The sequence below is a fragment of the Chiloscyllium punctatum genome, chromosome 15, assembly GCF_047496795.1.
Source record: "Chiloscyllium punctatum isolate Juve2018m chromosome 15, sChiPun1.3, whole genome shotgun sequence".
Lineage (NCBI taxonomy): Eukaryota > Metazoa > Chordata > Chondrichthyes > Orectolobiformes > Hemiscylliidae > Chiloscyllium > Chiloscyllium punctatum.
Window position 1 is genome coordinate 23845361 of NC_092753.1, and position 18119 is coordinate 23863479.

Sequence of the window (18119 nt, forward strand, 5' to 3'; positions counted from 1 at the left end):
CTACAGGCCTCCTAATTGTCCGAGAGAAGTAGAGGAAAGTATTGCCAGGATGATTCAGGAGAAGAGTGAAAGTAGCAGGGTGGTTGTTATGGGGGACTTTAACTTCCCAGATATTGACTGGGAAAGCTATAGCTCGAGTTCGTTAGATGGGTCGGTGTTTGTCCAATGTGTGCAGGAGGGTTTCCTGACACAATATGTAGACAGGCCAACAAGAGGTGAGGCTATACTGGATTTGGTTCTAGGTTATGAACCAGGCCAGGTGTTAGACTTGGAGGTAGGTGAGCACTTCGGGGGCAGTGACCACAACTCGGTGACTTTTACTCTAGTGATGGAGAGGGATAAGTGTGCACTGCAGGCCAACAGTTATAGCTGGGGGCAGGGAAATTATGATGCGATGAGGCATGACTTAGGATGCGTGGATTGGAAAAATAGGCTTCAAGGGAAGAACACAAATGATATGTGGAGATTGTTCAAGGAACAGCTAATGGGTGGCCTTGATAAGTATGTACCAGTCAGGCAGGGAGTAAAGGGTCTTGTGAGGGAGCCATGGTTTAATAAGGAATTGGAATGCCTTGTGAAAGGGAAGAGGGCGGCCTAAGGTTCAGTTGGGGCGATTGAGAGTTATAAGGTAGCCAGGAAGGATCTAAAGAGAGAGCTAAGAGCAGCGAGAAGGGGTAATGAAAAGTCCTTAGTTGGTAGGATTAGGGAAAACCCAAAGGCTTTCTACATGTATGTCAGGAATAAAAGGATGACTAGGGTAGGTATCGGTCCAGTCAAGGATAGGAGTGGGAAGTTGTGTGTGTGGAGGTGGAGGAGATTGGTGAGACACTGAATCAAAACTTTTCTTCAGTATTCACTCAGGAACAGGACACTGTTGCTGATGTGAATATTGAGTCACAAGTGATTAGAATGGATGGCCTTGAGGTACGTAGGGAAGAGGTCGGGGGAATACTGGAAAGGATGAAAATAGATAAGTCCCCTGGGCCTGATGGCATTTATCCTAGGATCCTCTGGGAAGCTAGTGAGGAGATAGCGGATCCATTGGCCTTGATTTTTATGTCGTCATTGTCTACGGGAATAGTGCCAGAAGACTGGAGGATAGCAAATGTGGTCCCCTTGTTCAAGAAGGGGAGCAGGGATAGCCCGAGTAACTATAGGCCAGTGAGTGTCACTTCTGTTGTGGGCAAAGTCTTAGAGAGAATTGTAAGGGATAGGATTTAATGAACATCTGGATAGGAATAATGTGATCAAGGATAGTCAGCATGGCTTTGTGAAGGGCAGGTCGTGCCTCACAAACCTTATTGAATTCTTTGAGAAGGTGACCAAGGAAGTGGACGAGGGTAAAGCAGTAGATGTGGTGTATATGGATTTTAGCAAGGCGTTCGATAAAGTATCCCATGGCAGGCTAATGCAAAAACTACGGAGATATGGCATTAAGGGTGCATTAGAGGCTTGGATTAGGAATTGGATGGCTGGAAGGAGACAGAGGGTAGTAGTTGATGGTATAGTTCATCTTGGAGCGCAGTTACTAGCGGTGTTCCAGAAGGATCTGTTTTGGGACCATTGCTGTTTGTCATTTTTATAAATGACCTGGAGGAGGGGCTTGAAGGCTGGGTGAGCAAGTTTGCGGATGACACGAAAGTCTGTGGAGTTGTGGACAGCGAAGAAGGATGTGGCAGGTTACAGCGCGATATAGATAAGTTGCAGAGCTGGGCAGTAAGGTGGCAAATGGAATTCAATGTCGCTAAGTGTGAAGTCATTCACTTTGCTAGGAGTAACAAGAAGATGGATTACTGGGCTAATGGTAGACTACTTGGTAGTGTGGATGAGCAGAGGGATCTTGGTGTCCATGCACACAGATCTTTGAAAGTTGCCACCCAGGTAAATAGTGCTGTGATGAAGGCATATGGTGTACTGGGCTTTATTGGTAGAGGAATTGAGTTCCGGAGTCCTGAGGTCATGTTGCAGTTGTATAAGACTCTGGTGTGGCCTCATCTGGAGTATTGTGTGCAGTTTTGGTTGCCATACTATAGGAAGGATGTGGAGGCATTGGAACGAGTGCAGAGAAGGTTTACCAGGATGTTGCCTGGCATGGTAGGAAGATCATTGAGGAAAGGCTGAGGCACTTGGGGACTTTTCTCATTGGAGAAAAGAAGGTTTAGGGGAGATTTGATAGAGGTGTACAAGATGATTAGGGGTTTAGATAGGGTTGACAGTGAGAACCTGTTTCCGCGTATGGAGTCAGCTGTTACGAGGGGACACAGCTTTAAATTAAGGGGTGGTAGGTATAGGACAGATGTTAGGGGTAGATTTTTTACTCAGCGGATTGTGAATTCATGGAATGCCCTGCCAGTAGCAGTGGTGGACTCTCCCTCTTTATGGTCATTTAAGCGGGCATTGGACAAGCATATGGAGGTTATTGGGCTAGTGTAGGTTAGGTAGGCTTCGGTCGGCGCAACATAGAGGGCCGAAGGGCCTGTACTGCGCTGTATTTTTCTATGTTCTATGTTCTCATAAGGGGATTTGCTTCTCCAGAGTGTGACAGTCACTGAATAAATTTGAGGTGGTAGACAATTTTTTAGTCAGTAATGGTTTCAAGACAGTGGGCAGGACTGTGGAGTTGAGGCCGGATGCAATCAGCCACAATCCTGTTTAAGTGATTCACCCATCTTTCCTCCTAAACTAATCAGGACCCTCATTCTCTTAAAGTTCTCGGGACTTTCCGACTCTGCCCGGTATTCCCAAGGGATAGCCCGGAATTGGAGGTAGCCGATCCCGGCCTCAAGGCAGCGTTGAGCTAGCACACGGCCCACAGTCTCGGCTGCAGTGACGTCCCGGGTGCTGTATAGGTGCTTCTTGATGGACCACTCTTGGGTCGAAGCTGAGATGACCACCTCGCCCTGACTGCTTGCTGCCTGCACACAGGCTGTGACGTGCCTCTGGCTCTTCCTGAAACGCAAGCTGGCATCAGGCAGTAGAGAGAGAGAAAAATCAATGACAAAGGAAATGAGAGATATCAGCAGCAAATCATCCTGTGAGACACCACTTACCAGAACTGCACTCCCCTACTCCAGCCCCAACACACTGGTATGCTTCCAAACAAAAACGTGGAAAACTTACCCGAACGTGTCGATATCAAATCAATGGTGGGATGAAGACAAGTTCAGCGAATGGGCAAATGCAAGGTGGTATAATATATTTCAACGAGAGGTCCGGTAGCAAAAACAGGAAAAAAAATGAATGTTGATCAACTGAGAAAGGAGACGCTACAAGAGCAGGGTGTCCCTCATACACGCAAGTCTTTGAAAGTCAGTGTTGCCGGAGCAGCAGGCAGTGAAGGTACGTTGGCTTTGATGGTGAGAGGATTGGATTACAGGAGCAGAGATGCCTTTCTACAATTGTACAGTGTGAGTCCATACCGTGGTGTATCGCGTGCAGTTTTGGGTTTCTTATCTGAGGAAGTACACAGGGTAGCACTAAGGAGGAATGCCTCCATCTACAGAGTGGAGAGCTTGTGGAAGTCTCTGCAGCAAAAAAACATTACATGAGGCTAAAACATCACATAGACATAGAGTCAAAGGCAGAGACAGCACGGCAACAGACCCTTCAGTCCAACTCATCCAAGCCTATCAGATTAATCTAATCCCATTTGCCAGTCTTTAGCCCATATGCCTCTAACTCCTTCCTATTCATATACCTATTCAAATGCATTTTAAATGTTGTAATTGTACCAGCCTCCACCACTTCCTCTGGCAGCGCATTCGATACACATACCACCCTCTGCATGAAAAAAGTTGCCCCTTAGGTTCCTTTTAAATCTTTTCCCTTTCCTCTAGTTTTGGACTTCCCTACCCTGAGAAAACACCCAGGCTATTCACCCTATCCATACCCCTCTTGATTTTTGAAACCTCCACATGTGTCAACCCTCCGCTCCAGGGAAAAAACATTCCTAACCATTCGGCCTCTCCCTATAGCTCAAACCCTCCAATCCTGGTAACGCTCTTGTAAATCTTTTCTGCACCCTTCAACTTGAACAGCATCTTCCCTACTGCAGGGGGACCAGAATTGAACGCAGTATTCCAAAACTGGCCGAACCAATATCCTGTCCAGTCACAGCATGACATCCCAATACTCAATGCACTGACCAATAAAGGCAAGTGTATTAAATGCCTTCTTCACTACTTTATCTACTTGTGACTCCACTTTCAAGGAACTGAGTGAATCTGCACCCCCAGAACTTTGTTCAGCAACACTGCCAAGACTTTACCATTAAGTGTCCAAGTCCTGTCCTGATTTGCCTTGCCAAAAATGTAGTACCTCACATTTATCTAAACTAAATTCCATCTACCACTATTCAGTTCATTTGCTCAACTGATCAAGGTCCTGTTGTACTCTGGAGAAAGTGAGGACGGCAGATGCTGGAGATCAGAGTCAAGAGTGTGGTGCTGGAAAAGCACAGCAGGTCAGGCAGCATATGCGGAGCAGGAGAATCAACTTTTTGAGCATAAGCTCTTCATCAGGAATGAGGCTTGTGGGTCGGGGCTGAGAGATAAATGGGAGGGGGGCTGGGGTTGGGAGGAGGTAGCTGGGATTGGGAGGAGGTAGCTGGGAAAACGATAGGTGGATGAAGTTCAGGGAGGTGATAGGTTAGAGGGGGCAGTGATGGACGGTCCGGAGGGTGGTGCTGAGTTAGAGCCTTGGGACTGGGACTGGGACTGGGACTGGGTTGGGGGCGGGGGGCACGGATGAGGAAACTGTTGAAATCCATGTTTATCCCGTGTGGTTGCAGGGTCCCAAGGCAGAATGAGGCATTCCTCCTCCAGGCTCTTGAGTAGTGTTTGGACAAATAGGCAGAAAAATAGCCACTAGGATACATGAACAAATAGCCACAAAAAGACACGACTCATTCTCACTAGTATCCTTACATACAGATGAGGAAGGACACCACTTCGACTGGGACAACACATCCATCCTAGGACAAGCCAAACAGAGACACGCATGAGAATTCCTAGAAGCATGGCATTCCAACCAGAACTCTATCAACACACACATTGACTTGGACCCCATTTACCATCCCCTGAGTAAAAAAACAGGAAATGACATCACCAACCCAAGGAAACTTGAAGACATAAATAGAAAGCGGGACGTAACACCAGCACTTCACCAGAGGCTCATTGATGATGTTACCCAGTATGGTGTCAGAATGTCTGAAAACAAACCTTCCAGCTCAGCGAGCAAACTTACATCCAGAACCTCAACCTGAGCTACAAATATTCTCAAACTCGCCTACTGACCATTCCTCCCCTACTTCCATCCAAATCATTTATATAAATGACAAAAAGCAATGGAGCCAGCTGATTCTTGCAGTACACTTCGGATCACAGGCCTCCAATCTGAATAACAACCCTCCAGCACCATCCTCTGTGTCTTCAAGCCAATTTTGTATCCAATTGGCTAGCTTTTCCTGGCTTCCATGTGATCTAACCATGCGAACCTGTCTACCATGAAGAACCTTGGCGAATGCCTTGCTTAAATCTGTATAGATAACATCTGCCTTCTTCAATCGTCTTTGTCACTTCATCAAAAACTCAATTAAGTTGGTGAGATATCATTTCTCATGCACAAAACCATGTTGACTATCCCTAATCAGTCCTTGGCTTTCCAAATGCACATAGATCCTATCCCTCACAATCCCCTCCAACAACTTACCCACCACTGACATCAGTTCCCTGGCTTTTGCTTACCACCTTTCTTAAATAATGACACCACATGAGCCACCCTCCAATCTACTGGCACTTCATTCGTGGCTATCGATGATACAAATATATCAGCAAGGGACCCAAAAATCATTTCCCATACTTCTGAGGCGTTAGATAAAGTCCTTGGGATTACAGGAATGAAATGGGATCAGGGAACCGGGTTGGCTGATCAGCCATGATCACATGGATTGTTAAAAGGGGTAAACAGCCTCCTCCTTTGCTTATACTGTATGTTTCTATGAACCCTGTGTGACCTTATTTCTAAGTCAATGAATGTGAACATGGCGCGACAGCTAGCAATTTGGAAAACAAGTAGTCCTTTGGCCTTTTTAGGAGTAGTAGTGAGTGCAGCCGTTAAACTGTCGTCCATTTTCTTCCACGCAGTTTTGGTGAGATGGAATATTCCATCTAGTTTTGACATTCCTGATAAATGGCTTTCCCCCGGAACGTCAACTCTCCTGCTCCTCGGATGCTGCGTGACCTGCCATGTTTTTCCAGCGCCACACTTTTCGACTCTAGTTTTGAGGCACAGTCTCAGAATAAAAGGGAAGCATGAGGAGGAATTTCTTCTCTCAGAGGGGAGTGAATCTGCGGAACTCTTGACCACAGAGGGCGGTCGAGGCTGAGTCATTAATTATATTGAAGGCTGCGATGAGATTTTTAATCTGGAAGGGATCAAAGATTATAAAGAAAGACAGGAGAGTGGAGTTGATAATTGCCAAATCAGCCATGACCCCATCGGACGAAAGAGTACATTCAATTGGCTGACCTCTGTTCCAACATCATATGGACTGTCAGGTAGATACTGCGGTTACTCAGGGAACACAGCAACTAACGTGCAGACAGCAAGAACTGACTAACAGCACTGTGATATCGGGCTGATTGCCTGTTTTCACCAACTGGACACAAGTTTTAAAGATTCAGATTGGCATTCACAGTGCTTCTTCCAAGGAGGTCACGAAATCTTTAATATAGACTTCAGACAGCAGTCAGCCAGTTAGATGTCACAGAGGGACACAGTCTGGCACTCCCTCAGCACTGACCCTCCAACAGTGTGCTACTCCAGTACAACAGTTCTCACATCAGCCCAGATACCAGTGGTTAGATTTCTGCTCTCCCATCTAACCCAGAATCTCGGAAGTCTGAGACAAGAGGACTATTCACTGAAGAATTTTCACATTCACTCGGCCAGAGGCAGAACTCAGGGACAAAGAGCTGACAGCCACTGGCAATGGAAACGGGAAATTGGCAGAAACTGACACAGCAGTGAACCTGCACAGTTACTGCCTTTGCTGTTTGAATTCGTGAATCACTGGACATTGGAATACATCTGGGAAAACAAACAAGTGAAATTCACAACTAATCTTGGAGGAACCTGTTTGGGAGAGGGGACAGCACAGAAACAGGTAAGTGGATATTTTAAGCATGGCCTTACAGTAAATCTGCAGTTGTGAGTAGAGTTGGTTTTTTATTATGTTTTTTTGAGATATGCCTCTTGATTAAACTTAAAATATAAGCCACAAGTATTAATTTAACCTGGAGCAGTGTTTTGTAGAGGAATAAGACAGTGCTATTTTCTGTGTCTGTAGACTAAAAGCAAAAATGGCCTTTAGTAGAGTGATATGCTCTTCTTGTCGGATGTAGGAGTTCAGGGAGAGTTGAAGGGTTACTGAGGATTATATCTGCAATATATGACGTTGATTACGAATCCTTTCAAATTGAATGGATCGTTTGGAGAGACAGTTCGAGGTAATGAGGAATTTACAAGAGCAGGGAGACATGATGGATGGCAGTTATAGGAAGAGGGAAAAGATGCAGATACAGTCACATAGATTGGTTAACTCCAGGAAAGGTAAGAGAGGTAGACAGTTGGTGCAGAAGTCTTCTGTGGCTATCCCTATTTCAAATAAGTATGCTGTTTTGGAACATGTGGGGTTGATGGATTCTCAGGGAAACGTAGCAAACAGCCAATATTCTGGTACTGAGACCAGTTCTATTGCAATGACAGGTACATCAGGTTCCAAGAGATCGATTGAATTTGAGGACTGTCGAGAATTAGAGGACAGATGGTCCTGTGGCCAGCAGCATAAAATCAGAATGGTGTGTTGCATTCCTGGTGCCAGAGTCATGGATGTCTCAGAGGGGATGCAGAATGTTCTCAAGTGGAAGAGGGGCCAGCAGGAGGTCATTGGAACCAATGACATAGGAAGGGAAAAGGTTGAGATTCTGAAAGGAGATTCCAGGGAGTTAGGCAGTAATTTAAAAAGGAGGCCCATGAGAGTACTAATATCTGGATTACTCCTGGTGCTATGAGCTAGTGAGGGCAGGAATAGGAGGATAGAGCAGATGAATGCATGGCTGAGGAGCAGGTGCACGGGAGAAGGATTCACAATTTTGGATCATTGGAAGCTATTTTGGGGTAGAGGTGACCTGCACAAGAAGGATGGATTGTACCTAAATTGGAACAGGACTAATATACTGGCAGGGAGATTTGTTAGAGCTGCTTGGGAGGATTTAAACTAGTATGATGGGGGTGTGGGACCCAGGGAGATAGTGAGGAAAGAGATCAATCTGAGACTGGTACAGTTGAGAACAAAGGCGAGTCAAACAGTAAGGGCAGGCAGGAACAAAGCAGAGAACAGAGTAGGACTGATAAATTAAACAGCATTTATTTCAATGCAAGAGGCCTAACAGGGAAGGCAGATGAACTGAGGGCATGGTTAGGAACATGGGACTGGGATATCATAACAATTAGAGAAACATAGCTCAGGGATGGACAGAACTGGCAGCTTTCTGTTCCAGGATACAAATGCTAGGAAGGATAGAAAGGGAGGCAACAGAGGAGGGGGAGTGGCGTTTATGATTAGGGATAGCATTACTGCTGTACTGAGGGAGGATATTCCTGAAAATACATCCAGGGAAGTTATTTGGGTGGAACTGAAATAAGAAAGGGCTTGTTGGGCTTGTATTATAGACTCCCTCATAGCCAGAGGGAAATTGAGAAACAAATTTGTAAGGAGATCTCAGAACTAGAGCATATAAGCTTCGGGTGAGAGGGGAAGACATAAAAGAGACCTAAGGGGCAACTTTTTCACACAGAGGGTGGTGCGTGTATGAAATGAGCTGCCAGAGGAAGTGGTGGAGGCTGGTACAATTACAACATTTAAAAGGCAATGAATGGGTATACGAATAGGAATGGTTTGGAGGGATATGGGCCAGGTGCTGGGAGGTGCCAGACTGGGTTGAGATATCTGGTCGGTATGGACAAGTTGGACTGTTCCCATGCTGTACATCTCTATGACTCTTTGACTTGCTATGTGAATGCTCATCATTTGGAGATGCCACTGCTGGACTGAGGTGTACAAAGTTAAAAATCACACAACACCAGGTTATAGTCCAACGGGTTTAATCGGCCACCGCCGATCGCTCCAGCTGCAACCGGAGAGCGGCCAGCACAGTCGCCATTGCGCTAGGAACCCCGCCCCCTAGCATCACTACGGGACACGTAGCCCCGCCCCTGACGTCACTACGGGACACGTAGCCCCGCCCCCTGACCTCACTCCCAGACACTCAGCACTGTCCCCTGAAGCATCCCCCTCCGCCAATGGACACCAAGCCCCGACCACTTATTCCCCGCCCTGGCAACTAAGCCCCGACCCCTAACGCCTCACCCGGATTGCCAAGCCACGCCCACGGGCAACCAAGCCCCGCCCCCCTGGACATCCTCCCCGGACACCTCGCCTGGCCTCCGACGCTTCTGCTGGATTCCGCGCCCCGCCCACGGACGTCTCTTCCCCAATATCAAGCCCCGCCCCAGGACGCCTGTCCCGGATGCCACGCCCCGCCCGGAGACCGATCCCCGTCGTCCCCTGACAACTTGAACTGGTCACTAGCCCCGCCCCCTGACCGCTTAGGCGGAAGCTGGCCTTCACGGCAGTGACGGAACCGTCGCAGTGGGCGGGGCTTCCTTTCGTATCCTTCATTTGATTGGCGTTTGGATGAAGTCCCATCTCCAATCCACACACCATCCCCTTCCCTCACAACTATCCTCCAATCTGTCCCCATTCCACACATCATCCTCAATCTCTCATCACTGGCCTCATCCCCTGCTGTTATTAGACTGCTGCAAGGACCCCTCTCAGTTAAAATAATGTTGATATTGCTGTTGTTGAAACTGCTTTGTGCACCTTCTGTGCAGTGTAACGTGTATGCCTGGCTCTGCCCAGACACCCTCTGATCTATATGTCCTTGTTTGTTATGATCTGCCTGTTCTGCTCACAAAACAAAACTGCACTTAGATTACGACAAAAAATACTGCAGGAGGCTGGAGGACACAGCAAGCAAGGCAGCATCAGGAGGTCTTGAAGAAGAGTTATACCCGAAACATCGACATCTCCACCTCCTGATGCTGCCTGGCTTGCTGTGTTCTTCCAGCCTCCTGCCTGTTTATTTCACTCTACTTGGGTACACGTGACTACAATAAATCAAGATGTGGAGGCACATTCTCTCCCAGTCAGGGAACACTTCAGCAGTCAGGGACATCCGGCCTCAGATCTTCAGGGGACTGTCCTCCAAGGCCGACTTCGGGATACGCAACATTGCACTGTGGCCGGGCAGAGGCTCATATAAGTTTGGTACCCATGAGGATAGCTTCAACCAGGATTTTGGGTTCATGCCACACTACAGGGGACCGCACTACACAATACCCACACACTGTTACATACTAACATGGACCCTATCATACACACACATACACCACCCACACTCACACCCATGTACACACTCTCTCACAGGCTTATTCTCCGTCATACTCATGCACACACTCTACTAAGAATGCACACACGCAAACACACCCTCTCACAAGCATTAACACTTACATGCACACACTCACAGTCTTTACCACACACCCACATAAAATCACTCAGAATCTTTGAGACTTACATGCACGCACACACTCATGTAAGTCTATGGGGTGATTTTGCGTTTACAGTATTGTAATTGCAGATAGATTCTATTTTGTTCAAAAAGCACACAATTTGCAAGCAGTCAATGCAAGCAGTCAATCCATGTAACATTTTACAAATTCCTACTTTGGAAATAGAACCAGTCTGGCTCAAGATTAAGATACAGACAGGCTCTAACTTCACACAGTTAATGCATTGTCTGAGCTGAAATGTCATCTCTTTTCTAATAAAGCCTGAAGTTATCTCAAGCATGTGACTTGAAAGAAGTTCTGGGATTTACATATTAATGAACTGAAACCTGCAGCCCATTCTAAAAGATGAAAGACTTAACAGCAATCTAGGTTTGTTCAACATATCATTTCAGTTGCATGACACTGTGATCTTTTTCTATAAAGTCTGTGTCTTATAGTCCTGCTCCACAGCTCCCTCATGAAGGAGCAGTGCTGCGAATGCTGGTACTTCCAAATAAACCTGTTGGACTACAACCTGGTGCCGTGTGATTTTTAACAATCTCCATCCCCTGTCTTCATCTTCCACACTATCACATAACTCATATCATCCCCATCCCTACACTGTTCCAAACCTCCACACCATCCTCATTCCACACACCATGTCCATCATTACTCTCACTTTCCCACACCATTTCTCTCATCCCATTGGACAATCTCCACGTCAAGCAACACATTCATCCCAACTATTAGCCCCAATCGAATTGGCCATTCCCCTCATCCAAGGTAACTGTCTATAATTTTCAGTGAGGCCCCACATCATCTATCTACTCAGCCTTGTGTTCTGGCTCAGATTCCTCAACTTCTCCTCATATGACAACCCAGAACCATTCTTGTAGACCTTCTCTGGCACTTCCTTGGGTAACACATCCCTCCTTTGACACAGGGCTCATAGCTGCTCACAGTGTAGAAAATGCCGTCTGACCAGAACTTTGTACAGCCTCAACAGTTCACTTCTGCTCTTGTCTTCTAGTCCATTCAAAACAAATGCAAACATTGCATTTGCCTTCCTAACTGTTCACTGAATCCACTTGATACCTCAAAAGATTTCTGAATTAAAACTCTGAAATACAGTATCCACATCCTTCATCCTGTGTCCGACTGCCCACCTCACCATCACTGCTATGTTATTGGCGAGTTTCCATGTTCATCACCAAACCTCCTCTGCACTATCTCCCACATCCTATTGGCCATTCCCAGAATCCAACATTACTGGCATCCCAATGGTCAGTTACCATGGCCATCATAGCACTCCATACCTAACCCACCATCACTCTAAACCCAGCATGCACATCTCCATGTCCAGTCTCCATGTACGTTATCACTCTCTTTCTCACATATACCTCACCAACATTCCCATCCTATTGGCATTCATGCCATCATTCCTCTGCCTCACCGCCCACATCATCACACCAACACCAATGGCCAATCACCATGTCCATTATTACTCTGACAGCTCACCATTGTTGCAAGCCCAGTCACTCATCTCCGGAGGCAGCATCATTCTGTCTTCTGTGATGATACTATGGCTTTATGTATTGTATTATGACACGGTGGTGAACTCCTCTGTTAATTAAACGAAACACCCAAAAAAGTTCACCTCACCTCATAATCTGTTAAAATATGAGTAATAGAGAACATCCAAATTCCACTATTTAGAGAAAATAACATTAATTTATTCCTTAACTCTAAAACTGAACATTAAACAACAATTCACAACTCTAAGCTCCTTCCTCCCTCTCTTAACTGCTTATTGTCTGCCTACAATTCTATAACAATGAACTCTTCCAATGAAAAAATATTAATATTACATCAATTTAGTTTCAAAACCATACAGTGGCTGTCGTCTCCGGTGTCTGTCTTCTTTTGGCTGAAGATCTCTCTTGGTTGCTTTCTGCCTTTTAATGTGAAGATATTTCATATGAAGAAGATACCTCTGACAGAGAGTGTTTTTGAATGGCAGTCTTTCTTGATAGCAGTTACTCTCTCAATAACAGTTGCTCTGTCAGAGTTTCTAAATGCCGGCTTTTTTTTTAAATACCCCAACATCAGATCATCTCACTGGTTGTATGTTTGCAAAAACAATAAATACAAACGCGATTGGGTTTTAGTATCCTGGGGCATAATTCAAAATGATTGGTTAAGTTTGAATTCTTGTCAAAGCAGCAACCAACTCATGTATCCATTTCACAGCCAAATTATACATATTTTCAAATTTCCAATACTCTCTGAAACTGCCATCTAGTCAACACAGCTGCGTGTCAGCTCTCAGTTCAGAACAGCATTTACTCTCTCTTAAACTTCAACTTCATAACACCTCCCCCGCCCGACTCCGTTCAGAAAAAGATGGACCATCATAATGAAACAACTGCTTCATCTTTTTTCTAATTCTTAAATCCCATTACAATAAAATACATAAGACATTAATTTAAGATCATATTAAATTTCTGCACACATATACATAACATAAGGTATCTGTCCAATCTTAGTTGTAATTTATCTGTTGAATTCACAATAACACGTGCTGTCAGATGAAATTCCTTGATGGCCGTTGTCTTTGCGATCCTTGAGGTCAGCCTTCCATGACAGATTTTATGCCCCAAAAGCATCACCTCGGTTTTCGCAAATTCTGTTTTCTTTACATTTATTAGTGTTTAATTTCTCTTAATTGTTCAAAGAGCTCTGCCAACTGTACCATGTGATCTTTCCATGACTCGCTAAACATCAATATATCATCCAGATAAACTGCACAGTTTGTTTACTCAGCCACGACTCTGTTCATAAATCTTTGGGATGTGGCTGGTGTGTTCTTCATTCCATTTTGAATTGATATAGCCCATTTGGGATGACAAACGTAGAAACCTCTTTCACTTTCTCTGATAAAGGTACCTGTCAATAACCACACAGTAAGTCCAACTTTCTGATGTAACTAGTTTATCCAACCTTCACACTACAGTCCTCCAATCTTGTATGAGTCTGGTTTTGTTACGGCATTGATCTTCCAATAGTCCACACAAAACCATTGAGTCTTGTCAGGTTTGGGAACTATCACGTTCGGCGAACTCCACTTGCTCTGACTCAGTTCGAAGATATCTCCGTTAAGCATCACATCCACTTCCTTCTGGACCTGTGTGGCTTTGAAATGAAGAAGTCTGCAGGGGTGTTATTTTATGCATCAGCATTCCCAACTTCCAGCTCATGCACAACAGTATTAGTCCTCCTCATCTTATTCCTGCATATGTTGTCATGCTGCTGCACCAATCATTTCAACTGGATTCTTTGCTCCTGAGACAGAGAGTTCATTCACCTATCCCACTCCTCAAGGACTTCCTCACTGAGACAATGAAATGTCCCCCCTACCTCCACGTGGATTGGATTCGCAGACGCGGAGTGTGAGGAGCGTTGAGAGACAGCCTGTATAACCTCGCTCCTGTCGTAGCCCAAGGGTCTCGCGTGTTGGGGAAATGGCTCAATCATAATATAGGAGGCCTGCGGAGGCTCTCTCTGTGGATGGGCACCGTTTCGCTGAGTACCTGAGGGTAGTGCATGGGTGGACTGCTACAAGAGGGGCTGTGATCCAATAATCCCTTGTCCAGTGTCCCTGCTCTCTGTGTCCCCTGCATTGATCGGTATTCCTGCCCCGACATTACTGTGCCTGGCTACGACTTCCTCCCAGTCTAATGGTTCCTCTGTTTTTGCCGTTTTTGTTTTCTAAGAAAACTCTTGAGAAGTTTTAGAAACTGAAAGAACTGCAGAATTATGTGGGGCATGGATAGGATAAATAGACAAAGTCGTTTCCCTGGGGTCGGGGAGTCCAGAACTAGAGGGCATAGGTTTAGTGTGAGAGGCGAAAGATATAAAAGTGACCAAAGGGTCAACGCTTTCATCCAGAGCTTGGTACGTGTGTGGAATGAGCTGCCAGAGGAAGTGGCGGAGGCTGGTACATTTGCAACATTTTCGAGGCATTTGGATGGGTATATGAATAGGAAGGGTTTGGAAGGATATGGGCCGGGTGCTGGCAGGTGGGACTAGATTGGGTTGGGATATCAGGTCGGCATGGGCAGGATGGACCGAAGGGTCTGTTTCCGAGCTGTACATCTCTATCTCGATGACTATGACAACGCTGTAAATCATAAACCAAACCCGAAGTCGGTGGTAGAGCTGTATGAAGAGAAATCAGAGTTGACGTTTCGGTCCGGTGAACCTTTCTGAGAACTTCACAAGTTTTAATTGTGTGATCGTTCCAGGGTTGCCCAGGGATTTTCGTGCTATTTTTGTTATTGATTGATTTCAGATGATGAGAAATCCGAAATGCTGCTTTGTGTGTATTAAAAAGGGAGGCGGGGCATCAGGAGACCGATCCACTCAGTAAAACTCGGTCTTTGATGACTTCTCAATTCTAATATTTCACTGCAAAATTTCCAACAAAACAACAACGAAATTTAGAGTCAAGAACTATTATGGCACTTCAGCAGATTTTTAGAACGCCTGTGGTTGTATAGGTGGTGCTATAGTGGTGAGCATAGCTGCCTTCCAACTTGTTAACTCGGGTTCGATTCCCGGCCGTCGCAAGCTGTGCATTTTAACACCACTCCACAACCAAAAGAGCCGATCGATTCAGTGGTCATGAAACACCTCCGTCTGCACATCACATTGAGTCTGCCAGACCTCTGGAGTGCAGACACAACTTTGAAGTTGAGGATGTCCCCAGGAGGATTAAGGAGTCAAGTCGATCACGGTTCAAAGAAATTGGAGTCATGGCTGAATTCCTTGGTTATCCATCTTATTTCGAAAGAAATGTTTGCGGATTTCTCTCATTTCAACATTACTCTCATTTTGTTTTTTGTCAACTACAGCCTAATATCAAGTGAATTGTGGGTGGACAGTTCACAAATATCCAAACAACGTTATTTCTCATATCGAATCGGTAATGTTATTGTTTTAGGTGCAGGTCAGAAATAGGAGGAGTGGACACCAGCTGCTTTTATATTTCCAGTATGAGAAAATGATTCGATAAAACTCTGAGAGATGATAGAAGTGACCACACAGTGAGCGAAAGTTTAATCCAGGAGAAAGATAAAAATCACACAACACCAGAGTATAGTCCAACAGCTTTATTTGGAAGCACTAGTTTTAGGAGTGCTCCGAAAGCTACTTGGACGATAACCTGGTATTGTGTGATTTTGAACTTTGTCCTCCCCAGTCCACCACAGGCTCCTCCACGTCAATTTCCGAGATAGTCATCATGGATTTGTTAAGGGAAGGTCGTGTCTGATGAAGGTGACCGATTTTCTTTGAAGGATAAAGAATGGATGGAGTGTTTCCGATGTAGATCAACCTGATGATAAGAAGGACCATAAGACGCAGTATTTATAGCAAAAAGATTACAGTTTCATGCAGCTGAAATGATATATTAAACACATTTAGATTAAGCCTTTCATCTTTTATAATGGGTTTACTAGTTTCCGTTCTTTAATATAAGAACCTCAGAACCTTTTTAAAGTTACGTTGTCGAGATAACTTCAGTTTGTCTAACAAGAGATGCCATCTCAGCTCAGCTGGGGTATCAGTTTGTGAGAAGGTGCGTGAGTGGTTGTGAATGTGGAAGTGTGTGAGTGAGTTTATGAGAGAGAGCTTGTGTTTGAGAGAGGTTATATACATGAGTGTGTGGGTTGGCAGGAGTGTGCTTTTGTGTGTGTGCGTGTACTTGTGAGTGTCGGTGAAACAGTATACAGTGCAGTGTTGTCACGTGTCGTGTGACATGAACCAAAGTGCCCAGTTAAAGTCATCCCCATGGGTACCGAACTTGACTATCAGCCTCTGCTTGGCTACTTTGCATTGTTGCCTGTCCCATAGTCTGCCTTGGAGGATGGTCACCCAGGGGTCCGAGACGGAAAGGCACAAAGCGCTGAAGTGCTCTCCGACTGGGAGGCTAGAACCAGTCTGACTCAAGATTGGGACACAGACAGACTTTAACCTCACACCTTTAATGCATTGTCTGAGCTGAGATGGCATCTCTTGTTGGACAACCTGAAGTGATCTCGACAACGTAACTTTAAAAAGGTTCTGAGGTTCTCATATTAAGGCATGGAAACTGGCAAACCCATAATCAAAGAAGAAAGGCTTAAACTAATTGTGTTTAATATATCATTTCAGCTGCATGAAACTGTAATCCTTTTGCGATAAATACTGCGTCTTATGCTCCTTCTTATCATCAGGTTGATCTACATCGGAAAAACTCCATGCATTCTTTATCCTTCAAAGAAAATCAGTCACCTTCATCAGACACTACCTTCCCTTAACAAATCCATGATGACTATCTCGGATGATGACGTGGAGGAGCCTGTGGTGGACTGGGGAGGACAAAGTTCAAAATCACACAATACCAGGTTATCGTCCAAGTAGCTTTCGGAGCACTCCTAAAACTAGTGCTTCCAAATAAAGCTGTTGTACTGTAATCTAGTGCTGTGTGATTTTTAACTTTATCCTGGATTAAACTTTTACTCACTATGTGGTCATTTCTATCATCTCTCAGAGTTTTATCGAGTCATTTACTCATACTGGAAATATGAAGCAGCTGGTGTCCACTCGTCCTATTTCTGACCTGCACCTAAAACAATAACATTACCGATTCGATATGATAAATAACATTGTTTGGATATTAGTGAACTGTCCACCCACATTTCACTTGATATTAGGCTGTAGTTCACAAAAATCAAAATGAGGGTAATGTTGAAATGAGTGAAATCCGGAAACATTTCTTTCGAAGTAAGATGGAAAACCAAGGAATTCTGCCATGCCTCGAGTTTATTTGAACCGTGATCGAATTGACTCCTTCATCCTCCTGGGGACATCCTCAACTTCAAAGTTGTGTCTGCACTCCAGAGGTCTGGCAGACTCAATGTGATGTGCAGACGGAGGTGTTTCATTCCCACTGAATCGATCGGCTCTTTTGATTGTGGAGTGGTGTTAAAATGCACTGCTTGCGATGGACGGGAATTGAACCCGTGTCAACAGCTTGGAAGGAAGCTATGCTCACCACCACACTACCATCCCCACATCCAAGGGTGCCCTACAAATCAGCTGATGTGCAATAATAGTTCTTGACTCTAAATTTCGTTGTTGTTTTTTTGGAAATTTTGCAGTGAAATATTAGAATTGAGAATTCATAAAAGACCGAGTTTTACTGAGTGGATCGGTCTCCTGATGCCCCGCCTCACTTTTTAATACACACAAAGGAGCATTTCGGATTTCTCATCATCTGAAATCAATCAATAACAAAAAGAGCACGAAAATCCCAGGGCAACGTTGGAACGATCACACAAATAAAACTTGTGAAGTTCTCACAAATGTTCACCGGACCGAAACGTGAACTCTGATTTCTCTTC

At 45.0% G+C, this 18119-nt stretch overlaps 1 protein-coding gene across 1 annotated transcript in view; it reads right to left on the reverse strand.

Annotated features, from left to right (window-relative positions):
* Positions 1–2621: 2621 nt before the first annotated feature.
* LOC140486124 (large ribosomal subunit protein uL18m-like) overlaps positions 2622–18119 on the reverse strand; it is an 81766-nt gene continuing 66268 nt past the window's right edge. The window contains exon 3 of the mRNA XM_072584772.1: positions 2622–2961. Within this exon, the coding sequence (XP_072440873.1) occupies positions 2637–2961 (325 nt within the window). The 3' untranslated portion in view covers positions 2622–2636. The remainder of the gene's footprint in view (positions 2962–18119) is intronic.